This window comes from Hippoglossus hippoglossus, chromosome 1 (assembly GCF_009819705.1).
Source record: "Hippoglossus hippoglossus isolate fHipHip1 chromosome 1, fHipHip1.pri, whole genome shotgun sequence".
NCBI lineage: Eukaryota > Metazoa > Chordata > Actinopteri > Pleuronectiformes > Pleuronectidae > Hippoglossus > Hippoglossus hippoglossus.
This window is the reverse complement of record NC_047151.1, coordinates 2,071,804-2,090,473: the sequence shown is the minus strand read 5'-3', so window position 1 is coordinate 2,090,473 and position 18,670 is coordinate 2,071,804. Positions and strand designations below refer to the sequence as shown.

General features: G+C 38.1%; 1 protein-coding gene across 3 annotated transcripts in view; it reads right to left on the bottom strand.

The window, feature by feature from the left end:
- Window positions 1-10,708, bottom strand: part of LOC117760043 — a 31,025-nt gene extending 20,317 nt beyond the window's left edge. The window contains exons 1-6 of one of the 3 annotated variants that reach the window (XR_004613603.1): window positions 10,352-10,700; window positions 4,991-5,338; window positions 4,076-4,216; window positions 3,266-3,316; window positions 2,723-2,782; window positions 2,393-2,528 (exon numbers count right to left, since the gene is read on the bottom strand). Coding sequence is in view for 2 of the 3 variants with exons in the window: in XM_034582750.1 (XP_034438641.1) it covers window positions 2,458-2,528; window positions 2,723-2,782; window positions 3,266-3,316; window positions 4,076-4,216; window positions 4,991-5,338; window positions 10,352-10,403 (723 nt within the window). In the remaining variant the exon portion in view is untranslated. Of the gene's footprint in view, window positions 1-2,333; window positions 2,529-2,722; window positions 2,783-2,817; window positions 3,086-3,265; window positions 3,317-4,075; window positions 4,217-4,990; window positions 5,339-10,351 lie in introns of those variants that run through there. The other 2 variants (XM_034582750.1, XM_034582760.1) reach the window with 2 other exon arrangements.
- Between the last annotated feature and the right edge of the window lie 7,962 nt (window positions 10,709-18,670).

The following is an 18,670-nucleotide window of genomic DNA, read 5'->3' as shown; positions in this document are numbered from 1 at the left end:
TTAGGATTTGAATAAAATTGTAGGTCATCCAGGTTTTTACATCCTTAAAACATGCTTGGGGTTAAATTAGCTGATGAGTTTTTTGTTTGTTTCATAGATAATTATATCTGGATAATGTGGTAATAGAGTAAATATAAGGTCAATGAAATTGGGCTGAGCACATAACCCTGAGGAACCCTGTGATTACCTTCAACTCTACTTCCAGCTACACCTCCTGTTATCTTTACAGGTAGGGAATCTCACTGTAGTGTGACTACTGTCTGGAATTCAACAGTGACAGTATCTATATATATATATATATATCTAAATATAGTTCCACGATCATTATCCACTACAGCTCTTAAGGTGGAATGTTTTCTTGCGTCTTTTGTGAATTACTCAATACACCTTAAATATCCGTAGGATAACTATGAGCATTCCATTTGTTTGTACTGCCTTTCTTGCGTGATAAAGGCTTAAGTTATGATTCAATTTTCAAGCACTTAAATACGCAGCTGCCTGTGACTGGAGAGGATGCCCATAAAAAAAAAAGAGTGTGAACCTAATCTTTAACGTTATTGTGTGCAAAACCAAAACAATGTGCTTTGTTCCTGTGGGGAGACACGGTGCAGAGTGAAGCCATGAATCTGTGTGTGTTCATCAGCTGATGTTGATGCCACAAATGACAAATCCACAGTCATCCTTATTTAAGTTGAGTCAAATAATAAACAGCCAGTACATTAGAGTGTTAGTTTAAATCTGGCCACCAGCACTGACAGACATGTGGCCAAACAAACAAGACTGTTCACTGTGTCGTGTGTGTTAGTAGTGTGTAGTGTGAGTCTCACTTCCACTTTTACAGAGTTACTGACGCAGTTTTCTCTTTAAACCCAGTCAGTGAAAGTTGAGATGATGATTAACAGAACAAATTAACCTCAGTCCTGACTTCACCACGCAGGAGAAGAGAAGAAAAAGTGTGAGGAAGAAAAGAACAGAGGCAGACAAAAGAGAGGAAGAGAAACAAATAAAAAGAATGAGGGTTTGAAAAACATGAGAGGACGGCAAGTAAGTGAAAGAGGAGAATAGGAGAGAGGGGGAAAGATATTCAGGTTACGACAGAAATAACACAAACAGGAAGTTTGTGTCAACGGCAGAGGAAACCACATCTCTGCACTAAGAAACCACCTTCGTCTCTTTCTTCCTCCTCCTCCTCCTCTCTGTCTGTCTGCCTTCTCCTAAATGTTCCATTCACCTACTTCAAACACAAGAAATAGGGTCAAACACATCTTATATTATTTTACTAAAAATAAAAAAGTTTACAGTATTTATTTCAAATCACAGACAACAAAAGAAACAATAACACTGATTCCATTATGTTACATCAGTCGAATAGGTGTTGATGATTCAGTATCTGAGTTTGTATCCTTTTAGCCTTTTTTATGAATGTTTTTCTGAATAAAGGAACATTTAATCTTGCATTGTTGTCACTGCTATCACAGTTTTTCCAATGCAGTGTCTAGCTCAGCACAAAGACTGGATGCAGGGGGAAACTGCTAGAGAAAAATACATCCAACTCAAAAAAAGTTCTTAGTTACAGCTCACCTGAGTAGCTGTGTGCACTCACTGTGTACAGCGGCTGTAATAACACGAAGCTCTAATCTCAACTGCTGCTAAAACCATAGTGTGATGGAAATTCATCTTGAGATTTGAAATAATGAAATTCTCAGACTGGAGTTGCCTTTGAGTCTTTTTAATAGTAAGCTCTGCAGAGGTTACCCAACAAGCACGGGTGCTCAAAATGGAACTGGCCGCAAGTTCACAAAAGCCAGAACTTATACAAAGAGGCGTTTCATAAAACATAATATGAAAAAAAGACATGAAAGACATAAGATCATCATCTGTGTCTATCTGCTGTGTCCGTCCACTGTAGCAGTTGGAAGAAAACATCACCAAATAAGGGCATACACCCTGTTTATCAAGGTCATAGCAGTGAGACACCGCCAAATAAGGGTTCCATCCTGTCAGGTAGACAGTATCACAGCAGTGAGACACCTGGTCAGTGGGACTTTCCATTACCTTAGACACTGGTCAGTGGAATTTTCCACTACAATAGTGTATGAGCACAGTGTATAGTGATGGCAAATAACTGTTTCCCAAAATATTGTAAGGTTCTATTAAAATATCTAACATCAGTCAACATGAAAAACCTTGATCTGGTGTCGTTTCTCACACACACAGGTAGAAGAACACTGCCTACTTGAGTTTACATACTGTACATCTATGGTGGTACAATAAGAGAGGCTTATAATAGAATTCATGTATGAATGATAAATTTTACACAATCTTAGAAAATGTCTTGGCAACTAACTCCTCAACAAACAGAGCTGATGTTTCTGCACAGAGATAAATACTGATGATGATGATGATGATGATGATGATGATGATGATGATGATGATGATGATTGAGGAAGATGCAGATCAGAAGTTGTAGCCGCTGCTCCTGTTGGATGAAGGTTCTCTGCTGTCGCTGACTGTCAGTCGCTCCAGTGCTGATTTGACATCACACAGAAAGAGAAGCCAGATTTGTTATATGACTCTGTTTGTGTGTGTGTGTGTGTGTGTGTGTGTGTGTGTGTGTGTGTGTGTGTGTGTGTGTGTGTGTGTGTGTGTGTGTGTGTGTGTGTGTGTGTCTGTGTGTGTGTGTGTGTGTGTGTGTGTGTGTGTGTCTGTGTGTGTGTGTTACCAGGGTAGGACAGTCTCTTCTCTCCGTCATTGTTACAAGTGTTCCCTCGATGGTGAGACACTGAGACAGAGACATACAACAAACGTTAAAATTCAAATGATACATCTGCTGTTTTTCTGTCTCAGAACAAAACCAACAGTGTATCAGTCCATATCTCAATACTGTCTGACTATTTTCTATTAAATAATGGAGAATTTGGTCTAATTGATTGACTGATTTATTTAACTGACTGACCATCACCATTCACCAGTGAGTTTAACCAAACTACAGCAGGCTACAACATGTTACCTTTGGTTGTATAACTTCATTCATCAGACTTTGATTCAAATAGTGGTACGGTGTTGCAGTGGTTAGCACTGTCACCTCACAGCAAGAAGGTTCCCAGTTTGAATCCCAGTTTGGCATGTGTGTACCCCCCCCCATGACCCTGAAAGTGTAGCATTACAGATTATGGATGGATGGATGATTCACCCAAGATACATCTTAGAATAAAAGAGTGGAAATCACCACGTGTGTGTGTGTGCGTGTGTGTGAGAGACTCACCACTGTGACTCTGTGTAGGTCCGACCCAGCGAGTCTGCGACCTGTCGGACACTGAAAACCAACAACACAGTGGCCAGTGAACATGCAAGTAAATACAGAGGTTATACTTTGCACCTGACAGTTGCAGACAGTAGTAGTGGACTCTAGGGGGCTCTGTTTTGGTGAAACATGGTGAGGCATACATTTTGCACCTTAGTGATTTGTAAATATGAATGACAACAACACTAACATGGTGTCTACACCGAAGGCAAAGCAGCAGCAGTATTCACTTGTAGGTCACCTGAATCTTACCATCAATCTGAGACCAGCAAACAGTCACTATAGTAACACATGTCAATTACAGGAAGGTATGTTTCTGTTTACAGACGTGTATACCGTGAGTGCTGGATGGTGAAAACACAGCTCAAATGCTTTCACTGCTTTGTAATTAATAGCAATCACACAGAGTCACCTCACCCTGGAGTCACTCCGTGATAATGTGCAACAGTCATAAGGAACATGTTCACCATGAATGAATTATTCTATTCTATTCTATTCTACTTTGCCTGTTTGGTGGAATCCTTTGATTTTCAGTCTTTCTTGGGCATAATCTTTAATCTGACAAGTCTTCTCTAATCTAAAAATATGAGTTCTCAGCTCAATAAGTACAGATTGTGTACAAACATGTGTGCAGATGCACATATAGGCACTGTGTGTGTGTGTGTGTGTGTGTGTGTGTGTGTGTGTGTGTGTGTGTGTGCGTGCGTGCGTGCGTGCGTGCGTGCGTGCGTGTGCGTGTGTGTGTGTGCGTGTGTGTGTTTGTGTACTCACGTCTCTTCTGCAGGGCTTTGACGGTGGGTCTGCAGAAGCGGATCAGAAAAAGGACCACCAGCACACAGCCGAGCAAAGCCGTCACCGTTTTGTAGACGTGCAGCTGCTCCTGAACATCTGGTTTGACCTCAACTGGCTCAGCTGGACACACACACACACACACACACACACACACACACACACACACACACACACACACACACACACAGCAGTGTAACTAAACAGGTCATGCACAGGCTTTGTTGTTTAACTGTGCTGTCTGTCATCAGTTGGTTTTAGGGCTGCTTTGAGAGGAGGATGGAAGCCATGAAAACATGATGAAACAATCCAAGGATTTTTTTAAGTGTTAAATGTTCAATTTGACAATATACAGTTCAAAAATCAGAAACAATGGCAAATGAGAGGCTGTGAGACGTGCATGTGTGTTAAGATTGTTTGTAATTTGTATCTTATATCAGTGTAGCTGTAAGAAGTGATGTAGGCTGCAGTAGTACTTGGCTCAGTTAAGCGGGGGGCACATACAAGTGAGCTGTATGTGATCATTCATAGTGCTGCTATGTGTTGTGTTGTGCTGTAGAAACAGGAGGTGAACTGACAGTGGATATGATGGGACCTGTGTGTGTGTGCGTTTGTGTGTGTTAGAAGTTTGTGTGTGTGTGTGTGAACATTTATAACAACAGACAACCACGCTGCCACTCATGTGCTTCAGTAAGAAGTCCATTTTTGCCTTATCTGTACTATTACAGTTTTCTTATTCACGGTGATAGCACTTTGTGTGCAATAGGAGCCTTAGTCTTGTAACTGATTTAAATCAGAATTTAGCTTTTTTTTTACAGAGGAGAAAACACACACTTGCACACAGAAACACAAATACACACACCCACCCACACACACAAACACACACAGTAGACTTACCTTTGCATTTGACCTTCAGTGCCACACAGCTGATCCTCTGCTCTGCTCTATCCTCTATGATGTGATAACCACTCGGCATGTCTTTGCCTTTCTTCCAGTCCAGTGGGTCTTTACAACCTTTCTTGTTCTCACACACGTTTGTCAAAAGACTCTGGATGGTTTTATTACTGTCATGACAGACATGTGAAGGAGTGGAGTTATGGTGGAGGATTAGTTGTCCCTCACAGTTACCTGTCCACTTGACAGTGAGGAAGCTGCGGACAGGTGAAGAGATGCTGGGGTTGGAGGTGGGGGCAGCATCGGTCGCTGGAACAGCACTGGATAGGTTGACTCCCTTACTGAAGTTCCCTGTGGGGAGGGCTGTTTGTACTGTTTGTACAGTTAGTTTGAAGGAGACAGACACAAACACAATGGTTCAAAACAAGTCAGAGAGCAGTAACGTTCTGGGACACATTGATGTAAAACATCCGGCATTTTCAGTTTCGGCCCTTGTCTCTGGAGCAGCCTCCCGCTCAGAGTTCTGCAGACTTGACTGCAGCTGTTCAGTCCCTCCTTTAATTTAATTTAATTTAGTTTAATTTAATTTAATTTAATTTAATTTAATTTAATTTAATTTAAAACAGTCAGTGCTGTTGGATATTTGTCAGTTTTATTATGTCCTAAGGGGGGTTTATTATTATTATTGTTATTATTTATTATTATTATTATTATTATTATTATGACAACAGGACAGTTTTTAAAGCAAAATCCCTTATTAATATTCATGATGTGTGTTGGTTTTATTGGTTTTACTTACAGTTTATTCTCTTTATTCTAAGTTTAATTGTATTTTAATTGTGTGAGGCATAAAAATCATAAATAACGGAGCTCTTGACAATTACATAAAAATGATCAAATAATCATACATAATACAGAACTCAAAAAGGGGAAGTCTTAGCTGCACAGTGTGACAGATTAAATACCTTTGACAGGTAGAACGAGAATCATGTCAGTACCAACCCACTGCTCTAATGTCAAATAAGTAAATATCAATACGTATTTTGTTCCTTCTGCTGTATAAGATAAGAAGAGAAAAACACATCCAGTATGCTTGTACTGAACCAACCCATAATGTTACATTACAATCCAGGTCTTTCTATTGAAAACCAGTGAAGTATTCATCTGTTTTATATATTAATTCATAGTTCAACTTACATTATCTAATTTTCTGATCCAATCACTCTTTATTCAGCTGGAACACTGTAAATGTTCTCACATGTGTTCATGATAATTTCTCGCTCATGTTTATGAAGCAGATCTCAGCAAGAAGAGTCAGACCTCTGTCACCTTTTTCAAATGACACGTTCTGATGCTCTTCACACCACAAACCGCTTTCTATTCAGCGCCGCTGTGTTGGGTTGGCGGAACAAGTTTCAGCAACATTGATTTCAAAGTCTATGCATACAGAAGTGAAACTATCTGCACGGCCAGATACAACTGTGGGCAAATATGTAAATTATTTTTTTGTTATTTGGGGCGAAGCAAGGTTTTATAAGTTCTATTAAAAAGTCTATTAAAAACAGATCGTTTGCTTTTACTGCCTCCAATGAGGTTGTGTTTTCATTGTCTGTCTGTTTGACATAATTACTCTGCTCACATGCTTGATTTATATCTCAATGCACTGAATGTGTTGCAGCAGTTAAAGAGAGGTTAAAATATAAACTATACGCATGTACAAACCAGACCTGTTTTCTGTAACCTAGTGTGACCTTAGCCTACAGGTAATGACTCTTTTAATATGTCAAGACTATTCTGTCGATCTCTATCTGTTCTTCAAACCAGTAAAAATGATTTTGTTAAACTTGACATAAGCAATAAAAGTTCAGTTTTGAGTTGAAGAGACTTCAGTTGTAAATATCTTTAATATAATTGTACTGTTCAAAGCAGGAAAGGTGCTCCCAGCGAGTGGAGAAGCACCAAGATACTTTACATCCGTTCAGCAAAAGTGTAAATGTTCATCAGCATTATCAGTAAGATACACCAAAACTAAGAAGAATAAAATCAGGCAGCACAATGGGCCCTATAACACTGTATAAAGTAATATTGGTTTGTATTGTTTGGACAATATAATAGTATATAAATATGAAGACACCAGACTTTATTTTCCTGCAGGCACAATAGGGCAAATACAGTTTTTATGCAATTATCCAAATTTGTTTGTGTTTGCGCCTGTTTGAATTTCCTGGCTCCAGACAATGATTTTAGTTTGGTGTCGATGTGGGACGAGCGCAGCCGAGCCTCTGTTCATGCTGATATATTAAAACCTGTTCCAACCTCAATAATTTAAATATTTACCCCTCAATCAAATATTTTCTTTCTGAAACACTGCCAACAGTGGGATCCTTTGCAGTGTAACCCTGTGACCCGGAGCTCTGCAGAAACTCAACATCGCTGTTCTACGCGATGAGTGAGGCGCCCACGGCAATTTGTGGAAAGTCAGAACGTTTTCGTGTAGTTGATTAAACCCCTGTCACGTTCCTCACACAGCTGCAGAAATTATACTGGAACGATCACAAAACATCAGACATATCACCTCTTGCCAGTCTATTTGCAATTGTGGCTCATACACAAAAAAACATCATCAGGCCAAGCACTGACGATACTTGATCTCAGACGTATCAAAGATATAACATTGTTTTCTAATAAAATAAAAAAAATCCCTGTCCACTGCTGTAGAGTTTGATTTCCATCAGCCGCTTCAAACATTCACTGGCCTGGATTTAATCTCTCACTGTCTCATTAGCCATTTAAGGTGAAAAAGGTCTGTTGCCTGAAACAAAGATTGAAATACCTTTATACTGTAATATAATGAATCACTTCTCTCATCCCAGCTCATATTATTAACACTGCGTTAGTGGGAGCTTTGTTTCCCGGAACACAAAATGAGGAATCTGACATAGGAGGTGGGTTTGACTCTAATAACACATCCAGACTCAAACCCACTGCACAGAGATTTACAGATGCTGTGACAGAGGATTGTCGATCTGTGGAAACTTGACAGTGTGTTACAAAGTCATCAAACCGAAGGGTGTTCTAGAATGAATTGGATTTGTCATTGCACACCTCACTGTGTCTAACAATACAACTCAGACCTGTGCAGAATGGAGGTAATGCAGCTTTTTAATGGCAGAGCTGCGGATGTGATCTTACTGGTGTAGACATCCGGCAGCCACAGCCCCAATCAGTCCAGCAGCCCCTGGACTGATTGTGAGCTCTCGTTTTATTTTGAAATTAATTTCTTTGAGTGTTAGGTGTGATTTGACTTTACATCTTTGTGTTTTCCTGTCCTGCACAGGTTGGTTTCACCTGTTACCTATTTCTCTTACCTGCCCCGTGTATTAAAGTCTTTGGTTGTGGTTGAAGAGTCTGTTTTTGCTTAGAAATGTTCCTGACTGAGTGAAATGACCTGGAGCTTTCGGTGGCAGCCATGACAGGAGCTGCTCGAATTCTTGAAATGTTGAGGAAAGGAGCTTTAATGATTCCTATCTCATCTCCTCTAGAATAGACCATAAACATAAGTTATATACGCAGAGACGCCATTGGCGGCTGGACCGTACCTCTATGTTACTGCCATATTAGACCAGACTGGCCCGTAAACAAATACAAGAAAACAGGGGAGCTGTTTATAAAGTTATAATGTTTTCAGTGAGTTATTAAATATATACAAAAACAAACAAATTGCATTAGTTAGGATATGCTAACTGCAGGGGGAGTGAGGAGTGTGTATTATGTCATAAAGAAATGTAAAAACTAGTGGCTCTGTTTTCAGTAAAGCACATTGCATGGCCTCTGTATGATACTTAGCTTAATACATTTGCCTTGTTATGCCTTGCCTTATGTATTTCATTGTTGTGAAAGAAAACAGATGTGGCCTACAACAAGACAATTACAGATACAAATGATTATTAAAAAAGAAAGAGCTTCAATGATTTGCAGAGGGGAAATTCAGTTGTTAACAGCAGTGGTAGAATATATTTCCATGATATGTATTTTATTATATAAAAATAAATATATTACTTTCCATACTTCTAATTATATTGCATGCTATAGAAATAGTATGGACTATAAGAGCAATACAGTAAAAAGTCAGATGTAATAGAAGTAAGTATTACTTATTATATTATTATTATTATTCTTAACCAGTAAATACAACAAGATTTAGAGTAGTATTAGAAAAATATGATATTATGTTACTAGGATATAATAATAATATTATATTATGTTGATAATATCAAATAGTACGTAGCACAGGTTACCACTTGATAACAGCAGTATAATTTGGAAATAACTAAATAACAATACGTATTTTTAATACAAGAAAAATGTATGAGTAGTGGATCAAATATAATATTAATAATATTGATAAAAGTAATAATAATGTTTGTTTTATTATTTTTAAGTTTTGGGCCGCTATGTTCCGCTCACTCTTCAGTGGTTCATCTGGTTTGTTCCTGGATGACTCCAAGCTGTTTTTGCCACATTACAGTAACTTGACAGTAAACTCTCCTTTACACACAGAGTTATCATTAAATTTGAGTTATAATAAAAATATGTTTATTACATTTGTTTTCATGTCATTTGCATCACTAATGCATCAAAATAATGTGGAGGGGCTCATTAGCATATATGAGCTAAATTTTATTATTCTTGTTTGGAAACCAACCGTCTCTGATTTGTTGTGAGGGAACTCAGTGACGTAGTAATAAAGAAATGAGGGAGTGTACTGATTATTATTATTTTACAATTTCAGTGAGTAGTTACTGCTCTGTGTTGCTTAGCTGCTGTTTCAGAGTCAACAACAAAACCTCTTAAGGAAAGTTGTTAAACTTATTAACAACTGATTCAGTATTGTAGTATCTGCCAGTCACTTTACCATAATCTGCTTTGATCCTGATGTCAGATTTATTGAGGAATTATATATTTATGATCTGAACAACCTTCCTGAGTCGCTCCTCACTCGGAACGAGTGTAAAATAAGTCTGCTGTTAGTTCTGCTAGCATGAAGACTTGAGTGCAGACCCTGTCTGAGGCAAACATACGTCAAACACCACAGAGAGACAACATCAGGAGTTCGAAACAGAAAGTTGTTGCTGTAAAAATGATTTTCTCACCCTGGTTTATATATCTGTTGTGTATCAAATGCATCAAGATACATTTCTGTGTATAACATATTTTGTTGCGTTTTTTGTCTTAGCTTCTTTCAGTTCAGTTCAGGCCTTGGAATGTCCCAGTATCTCAGTGGGTTAAGGTTAACACTGTTCCAAACCAGCTGCCTGGTTCTTCTTCAATATTCAGTCTGTGCCAAAGATGACGTCCACTTACCAGCAGTAATGAGTAAAAGAGCCGAGATGGTCACAACAGTCTTGAAATCCATAACAGTGCCAACAAACAACAAGTGGAAGAAGACAGACAACACGACGAGAGGCGACACAAGTCAGATCAGACACTAACAACAGAAAAAGTGATTAGAGAGGAAACAGAACAGAGGTGCAACTCCACCCCCCCCCCCCCCCCCCCCCCCCCCCCCCTCTTCTCTCTCTCTCTCCATTCAGTGAATCACTTCATCCACCTTCTGCTGCTGCTGCTTGTGCAAAAGTGCAGATTTCCTCCCTTCAAAGCAAGCGGCAGAGCGAGGAGGGGGAAGCAAGAAGCGATGATGAGAAGGGAGGAAGAGGTAAAGGGCAGAGTGATGTGACTCTAGCCTAATTTGACTTTTTCAACATGTTTGTGAGTCATGAACCTCTGCTCTATAGTAGAATACTGTACATGAGTGCTTTGACAGGGAAGGTTGAGGCCGGAAATGCAACATTATTAAAATGGCTCGGAAAATTTCCCTTTACTTACTGATTACATGTTAAGATACATCTCTTTTTTTTTCATTTTTTTTTTCACTTTGCATACCTTTCACACATTCAAGCACTGACTTCCATTTCCTACAGTAGTTAAGGTAAAGCTTACTATTAGTTCAATAAATGTAATTTACTTTAACCCCTGATTATGGCCCTGGTCTCCCTTATTTTGTCTTGAATTTGAGCTGGTTCATAACAGTGGTGTTGAACAAGATGTTGACAATTATATAGATTGTGTTTGTACCACTAATCAGTATAAATAGCTTTGTACAACATTTTTATTTTTATTTTATTGTTACAAAATTACATTATTAATTATAATATCTTAAAGTAGTTTGTAAAATGACTGATATCAACACTTCTTCTATCCCACAATGCACTGCACTGATTCCTGTGGACTATGAGGAAGATGTTGAGGAGGCCATGCAATCTTTTAGAGGAGTCTGAGTTCTCTCATGATTTCATACACCATATCTTTTTTATAGTATTATATGCAGTACTTGCACTGTTACGTATCTGTTACCAGTGCATGTGTAGTACAACATCACCACAGAGCGACCTCTCTTTCTGTCTTTGTATCATATTATGCTAATGCATGGATACTGCTGACAGGGCCATATCACCTGTTCTCTGTGTGTGTATAATACTATGTACAAACCTGTCTCTGTTCTCTGCCTTATAGCTGATTCCTGTGAAAACACTGTTCCTCACCACCTACAACTATATACTGTATATGCTCATTTAACAACATAGCTCTGTCCACTCAAATCGCCTCTTTTCCTCACCTCCTCCCTCCGTCTCATCTACAGGATGCTGTTGTTGTTTTCCAGCTGATCTACCTGCATACACCCTCGTCAGACTGTTATGGATAAATTCTTGATCCTGATCCATGTATGAACTAATCTGCCTGCCTTTGAATCGCTCTCCTCCCCACCACAGCCCCCATAAGCCAGGGTTCAGCTCGAGGTTTCTTCCTGTTTAAAGGGAGTTTTTCTTTCTATCTTTTTCTTATGAACAGCAATTAGGGATTCCTAAACTACAATTTTCTGATTGTCCATATTTTAGTTTTGTCTGTTATGGTTTCAAGGTCTGAAGTCTAGAGCACATAGATAAATCCACATCACCCACAACGCTAATGTTTACTACTGCCCTTTAGAGCCAGATTCTGTGTATACTTTATGTCACATTTGGATGAAACAGATATGGAGGTAGATGGTGATGACCTACGTGGGCCTCAATGAGAGTTCTTTCTTGTGAGGGCTACAAAGGCAGATAAATATCCAGAGAGGAAATTCAAATTTTCACATTTCACATTTTCACACGTAATTTCTATACACATCTGTGGGTTTGTAAGTAAATATTTTGTTCAAAGTGGATCACAGACTATCAGCAGAGGTTTGGTGATTATTATGTTGGAAAATTAGACTTTTCTGCTATTGCTACTAGCTTGAAATCAATTCAATTTGTGTAAGATACATAACAATTGATAAGTATCTGCATCTGAACTCAAATAGCCTTTGAAATCTTTACTTTATATATATATGTATATGTATATACTGTTGTGCAATTGATACATTAAACGTGACACCATTAAATGGGGTGCCTTTTGGCATTCAATAAATTTGGTTATCAAAACAAATATTGAATATTAATATTAAAAATATTAATATAAAATAATAACTTTAATTGATTAAAGTTACCTCGGGGCACCACCCTTCAAAGGAAGGGAAAAGATATCCAATTTATTGATTAAGTCTCATGAAAGTACTAACTATAAATTTGGAACTCTGATTAACAATTAAATGAATAACTATAACCAAAATTACCATATAGATAGTTAGCTAAGTTGAAGGATATGGAGTTCTTGACAGTGTAGAGGTTGGCAAAATTTACACTTATGCAACATTAATGAAAACAACATTTGTGAAAGAAAAACATTTATTATGAAGATAATAAAGTATAAAAACACAAATTACTAAAGGTGTACTTACTATAAAAATATGTGTATGTGAGTATGGCATGTGTGTGTGTGTGTGTGTGTGTGTGTGTGTGTGTGTGTGTGTGTGTGTGTGTGTGTGTGTGTGTGTTGGTGCCAGGTTAGAGATGGTTACAAATAACTTGTAACCAAAATATCACAGCAACACAAATCAAACTTATAAACATCACACGGAATCGAACAGTCTTTGCTTAGCCTTGTATAATTATTAAGCCCTTCGTGTTACCCGTCCATGAAAAGGGAAAAAAGGTTGATGTGCTGTTTGAAGTCCAGTGAAGTCGTCTTGCTGGTTTGTGGCTCCTGTTTTTGTGGTTCTGCTGTGCGATGCACCTCTTGTGCTGAAGGTCTTAGGCAGGCTCTCGCGTCGCTGCCTTTGGAAGGTTTTAGCAGTCTGCTCCAGGCAGGCCTGCTTGAAGGTTGGTCGAGCTTGGGCAGGGAAGATGTTTCCCTTGCTGGGTGAGTGGAAAGCTGCACCTGTCCTCCATGGAAGTTGAGCAGAAAGAGAGGTGAGCTGGTAGCTACACTTCTCCTCTTGGAGAGTTGAGTGGAAGAGATGAGTCGAAAAAAAAAGAAGAGAGGGGGGACTGGGCTTATATTGACCTGGTGACCTCATGGGTCATGGGGCCCAGAGTGACCAATAGTGGTTGAAACTTGTGTCGAGGGTCAGTTTTCACACCTCTGTGTGATGTTGAAGCCCCTGGGAGACTGAGTTCTGGAGGCTCTGCTTTGTCTCCAGAACAAAGAAACATGTGGTCAGGATTTGACTACACATGTAGGCCGAACTGTAGTTCACAAATACCAGGTCCCAACATATACACACACACACACTGAATCATTTAAGTTTTTATTTGTTTGTATGTTTGATCTTTGTGTATTTGTGACTATTTTTAATGCCGTGAATTACAAAAAACAGAAAACTTGATAGGGATAATGATTCTATAAAGCTCCTCTCTTTAATGATGACCTACAGAGTCACATTTCACTATATGTGAATGAAAATCTTTGACTGACTCTGTTCTGTGTCACGATGTGTGTTATTTTGCATTTCTGGACTTTTACCATAATTATTGCACATGGGAAAGGTTCTTTGTGTGAGAAGTGTTTCTTTCTCACAGCCACAGACGTGTTGTGTGGAACCTTGTTGATGTAGGTTGAGTTATACATCATCTCCTCCTTTAGTCACAGGTGAAATATTCTCTTCCTGACTCATCTCAGCTCTGACTTCACACAGCACTCTGCTCCATCACCGCCGTCACTCTCGTTTTCTCTCATCCTCCGCCCGTGGTTCACGGGGCCGTATAAACGACAAAAGCCCCACAAATGTTCACCTCCTCCTCTTCCTGCTCCTTTCTGCTCTGTGTCATGTGTCATCAGCGCTGACACATGTCATCCAGCTCTTCTCGGGAGTCAGATGCATTTGAATTGACACAACTTGAGAAAATGACGGTAGTGAATTGGAGTTTGAATTTCCCTCGACAGGGATGACCTTCACTTCACACGGTAACAGTCTGCTCATATGTCTACAATAATTAAACGTTAATATTACTCCACACAGACAGCACTTTGAAATGTTTTCGGTGTCAAACAGTTGGAAAGATGTTCATAATCACCAAAATCAGCACATGCAGGAACTAGGACGTTTATAACATGGAGACTAAACTTTGCAAGCTTTAAGAGCAGTGCATATATGACTCTATATCTCTGTACGGTAAAAACACACCTTGGAAACTTTAATTATTAGCATCTAAATTAAATATTGAACTATATGAATAAATCCAGTTCATCTCTTACTTTAAGAAGTGAGTCCTGATAACTCAGAATCTGTGATTCATTACAAAGAGAGAAATGTGTGTAGTGTTATTTAGCTGGTACACAGAGTGGTTTGTTTTATTTTGTACTTTGTAAAATCTCATAAGTTATAGCCAGTAAACTTTTCTTGTATTGTGAGAGTAATTTTACAGAAGTAAACATTCTGTGATAATAACATAAAATAATGTTTCCCTAATTTGGAATGAGTTAACAGAAATCCAGATTTTAAGTTAGATGAATTTGAAGCCTAAACTTGAGACATAGGTTTGGAGCCTATTGGTTTCAAGGTTTGCGTTTTCTGAGATAAAACATTTTTTTGAGCGTGTGAAGTAGCAAGAAAAAACCTACTTCTAGTTGTACAACTGCAGACCTGAAAAAACAAACAAATCAAAGGCAAACTTCTCTCTGATTCTTTGATTAAAGTTGTTACAGCTCAGTCTTGCATGTGTCATGATGGGGAACGATATGTCTTCATGAGTCTCTGGTAAAATGTTCCGGCCTCAGCAGGGCGTATAGATGATGTAGTATTTTCAGTAAATAGTGTTGTATTTAAAATAGGGTCTACTGTCTGTCCCTTGTTTGAAATCTTATATTAAAACATGTCAAGTAGAATTCTTCACCCATCCAACAGAAAGCTCCTCCTGCAGTACTACTTATCTTATTTCTTCTAACTGTTCATAGCTCATAAAATGATACATATAGTATTCTGTATGTAGCTAGGTGCAAAAATACAAATAATAATATTAAAGAAAAATAATCATAGATACAGTAACAACTTTGATTTATTAGTTGTAATTTCAGATGCCAAAAGTGGTTCCAGCATCTGCATGTTGATTATTCACTGTTGGTCTTTACTCTTCTAAACGGATTCTCTGGGTTTTGGACAATTTCAAGATGTGACTTTGAAATTAAAGACATTGTGAGGCACATTTTTTTTCATTTAGATTCTATGGACCAAAATATCTGGCATATATATATATATATATATATATATATATATATTATAATTACATATAAAATGTCCATGTAGCTTTCTTACATAAATTTAATGTAAAAGGTAAGTTTTATATCATGATGAGTTAGTGTGACTAAATCAAATAACTTGAGAAGGATTTAATCAAATAATGTTAAACCTTTACATAAATATACACATTAAACACACAATTTATTTAATGAAATCATCTTTAATTTAATTGATTTATTGACCCTAAATTCAATATGATAGAAAACACTTCATTAATGGGAACCTTTACATTTACCCTATGTAATAAAGTTACATGGAAATTTAATATGTTGTTGAGATACATAAAGTCAATAATAATTGTTTTGAGTGTGCCGTATGCGTCAGGGACACACTCAAAACAATTTAGTGTGAATCTAGATGGTGGATCCAGGATTTTTTTTTCACATTCGGTAACATTGTGAGATGGGGTATTTTTCAACATTCTCACATTTCCTCTGAGAAGTTCATGGATCTAGATGTGAAAAATACGGCACATTTTGGGAACTGATATCTATGAGTGTGTGTAATTTGGTGCTTATTGAGTTAAATTAAAGTCGTGTTAGGCTTCGGTGGAGGTTTGTACTCTACTGAATTTAGGGCTTTGTAAATAAAATCAGACTTTACTTGACTCAGTCTCCTAATGTGACCTCTGGCCCTTTAGTTAAGTCCAGAAAGACTGGCTTGGCTGACTCTGGTTTTGACCGTAGGTTCTCATCATGGAGCAGAAATGCTGTACTTGACTTTCTCTTTCCCTGAGCATGGCTGACGTGTCACTGCAGCACGTGTTGTGTCGGTCTGATCCCTGCATTTTGAGACGTGGAGCTCACAATCAAACCATTAATTAATGATTGAATTTATTTTCTGTGTAACATTAATTTGATTAAAAACAGACATAATTTGGTGAATATTAACATAAGTAATTTCACAAATCAAATCAAAATAAATAAAATAGCATCCTTGTAATGTGTCTTTGTAATTTTCTTATATTACCTTAATTTGTATATGCTTATAGTTTGCATAATATAGATCTGTAGTCATGTTCGAACTGGTGGACAGTTATTGCCTTTACTTCTAAATGTGCCGTTTGTGGTCTTTGCTGAATGAAATCCTCCAGTACGTAGAAATGAAGACTCAAAGCGTTTTAACTTAGATCAACTTCAGTTTAATTATTCACAACCCCCAAAAAATGAGAACAAAAAACAAATAGGCTCTTTAACAATCTACAGTCATCATAATCATCATATAATTCCTCAGTATCGGAACAGATACACCCATCTCAATGTTATTTCCCTCTGGATAATATTAATACTAGGCTATAATAGAACATCTCCCTTGTGCTTCTTCTAAAACACTGTAATACTATTATGACTGTCAGCGTCTCTGTGGGACACACTAAGTGCCTCAGTACAAACCCACTACATCATTCAGCTCTTAAAGACGGACATGAAGAGCTCGTCATGCTCAGAGTATTTCAGTATCTTCATATGGAGCGGAGTCGTCTTGTTGTGCAGATGCAAAGCCCAATGTAGCCAGCTGGGACAGTGCTGTTATGTGTGTGTGTCTGTGTGGTGAGTACACGGTAAGACTGGAATAAAACCGAGGAAGCAGAAGTAAAGAAAATGATGTGAGTAGTGGTCCAGTAACAGGACATCAACAGGTCTTATATTCTTCATGCACATAGTTTCCTGTGAGCAGATAAACACACAAGTGTCTTCACTGTGGGGAGGTGGGGGCTTCAGGTGGTGCATGCACATTCACATGCACTATGCTGCCAGATTATGTGTCGGACCTGCTGATAGATCTCATGTTTGTTTGTGTATTGTTGGTGAACAAAGTCTAGTAAGGCTGTTTATACCTGGTATCTAATGGCTTATTAATGGTTAACCAATCATTTACCAATTATTTGGGATTAGATAGAGCTGATCAGGAAGCATCTGAGTAAGAGCATAGGGGCTGTTCAATTTCCAACGTGTTCTAAGCAACTGACCAATCAACAGTGGGCCAACAGACCAACCACAGAAGACTGGGCTTTTTGGGAGGAGGACCAATAATTAAAACAGACATTTTGGACAGTTGCTGCAGTAGTTGACAGTATGAGACAATGAATGTGTATTTTGTACATTACAACATGTAAATCTATTCTAATGGAGCCCAGAATTAAATGTTATCGGCCAAAATATGGGCAGTTTCACCAGTTTGACCAGACAATTCAATTCTGATATGATCTGAGAAGATTTGAAATCACATTTTACAAATACAATGTACTGTAATATACGTCAATTTACTAAATATTATATTATACTATGTTAAATAGATCTTTCTAATCTGCATTATCACTGGGAACTCTGAAACACTCAGTTGTCACCATGTGTGCAGACAGGAATACAACAAAGACAGTTCAAGTTGAATTTTAATGTTTGGATCCAGGACATAGCGCTCAATGCTTCAGTGACTTCCTGTTTACACAAATTACCGCTCTTGATTGGACAGTGCTCTTTGCACACATGGCTAAAGTTTCTCCTTGTTAAGACAATGACTCCGTAAGTTTTAATGGTGCAACCTGATTTAATAAATGTCAAGTCTGAAAGGAGTCTGCAGACCTTCACATATAACTGAGTGATGGCTTCATGAAGAGCTGAAACTGTCAGCAGAGATTTTTGTTGTTTTTATTTTATAACCTCTAACTTATAAGGTTTCATAACAAAGTCATTTATGAAGCATTAGTATTATTATTAACCATAAATAGTGCTTTAGTTACAGCTCATTAATCTGTTATAAAGACTGGTTTGTGAATAAACTACAATTATTCTGAGGCAATAAGAGTCCTTCACCTTATGCTGTGTTCTCACAAAACGCCAGGCAATTTTTCACCTTGTATTACTGGCGCAAGTTTGGCTGCAGCATCACTTGTGTTTACAAGCGCTACTCACTCGAGCAATGCAGGTAAACACAACCCTTGAACATTCTCCTGTTCTGGGAGAAAA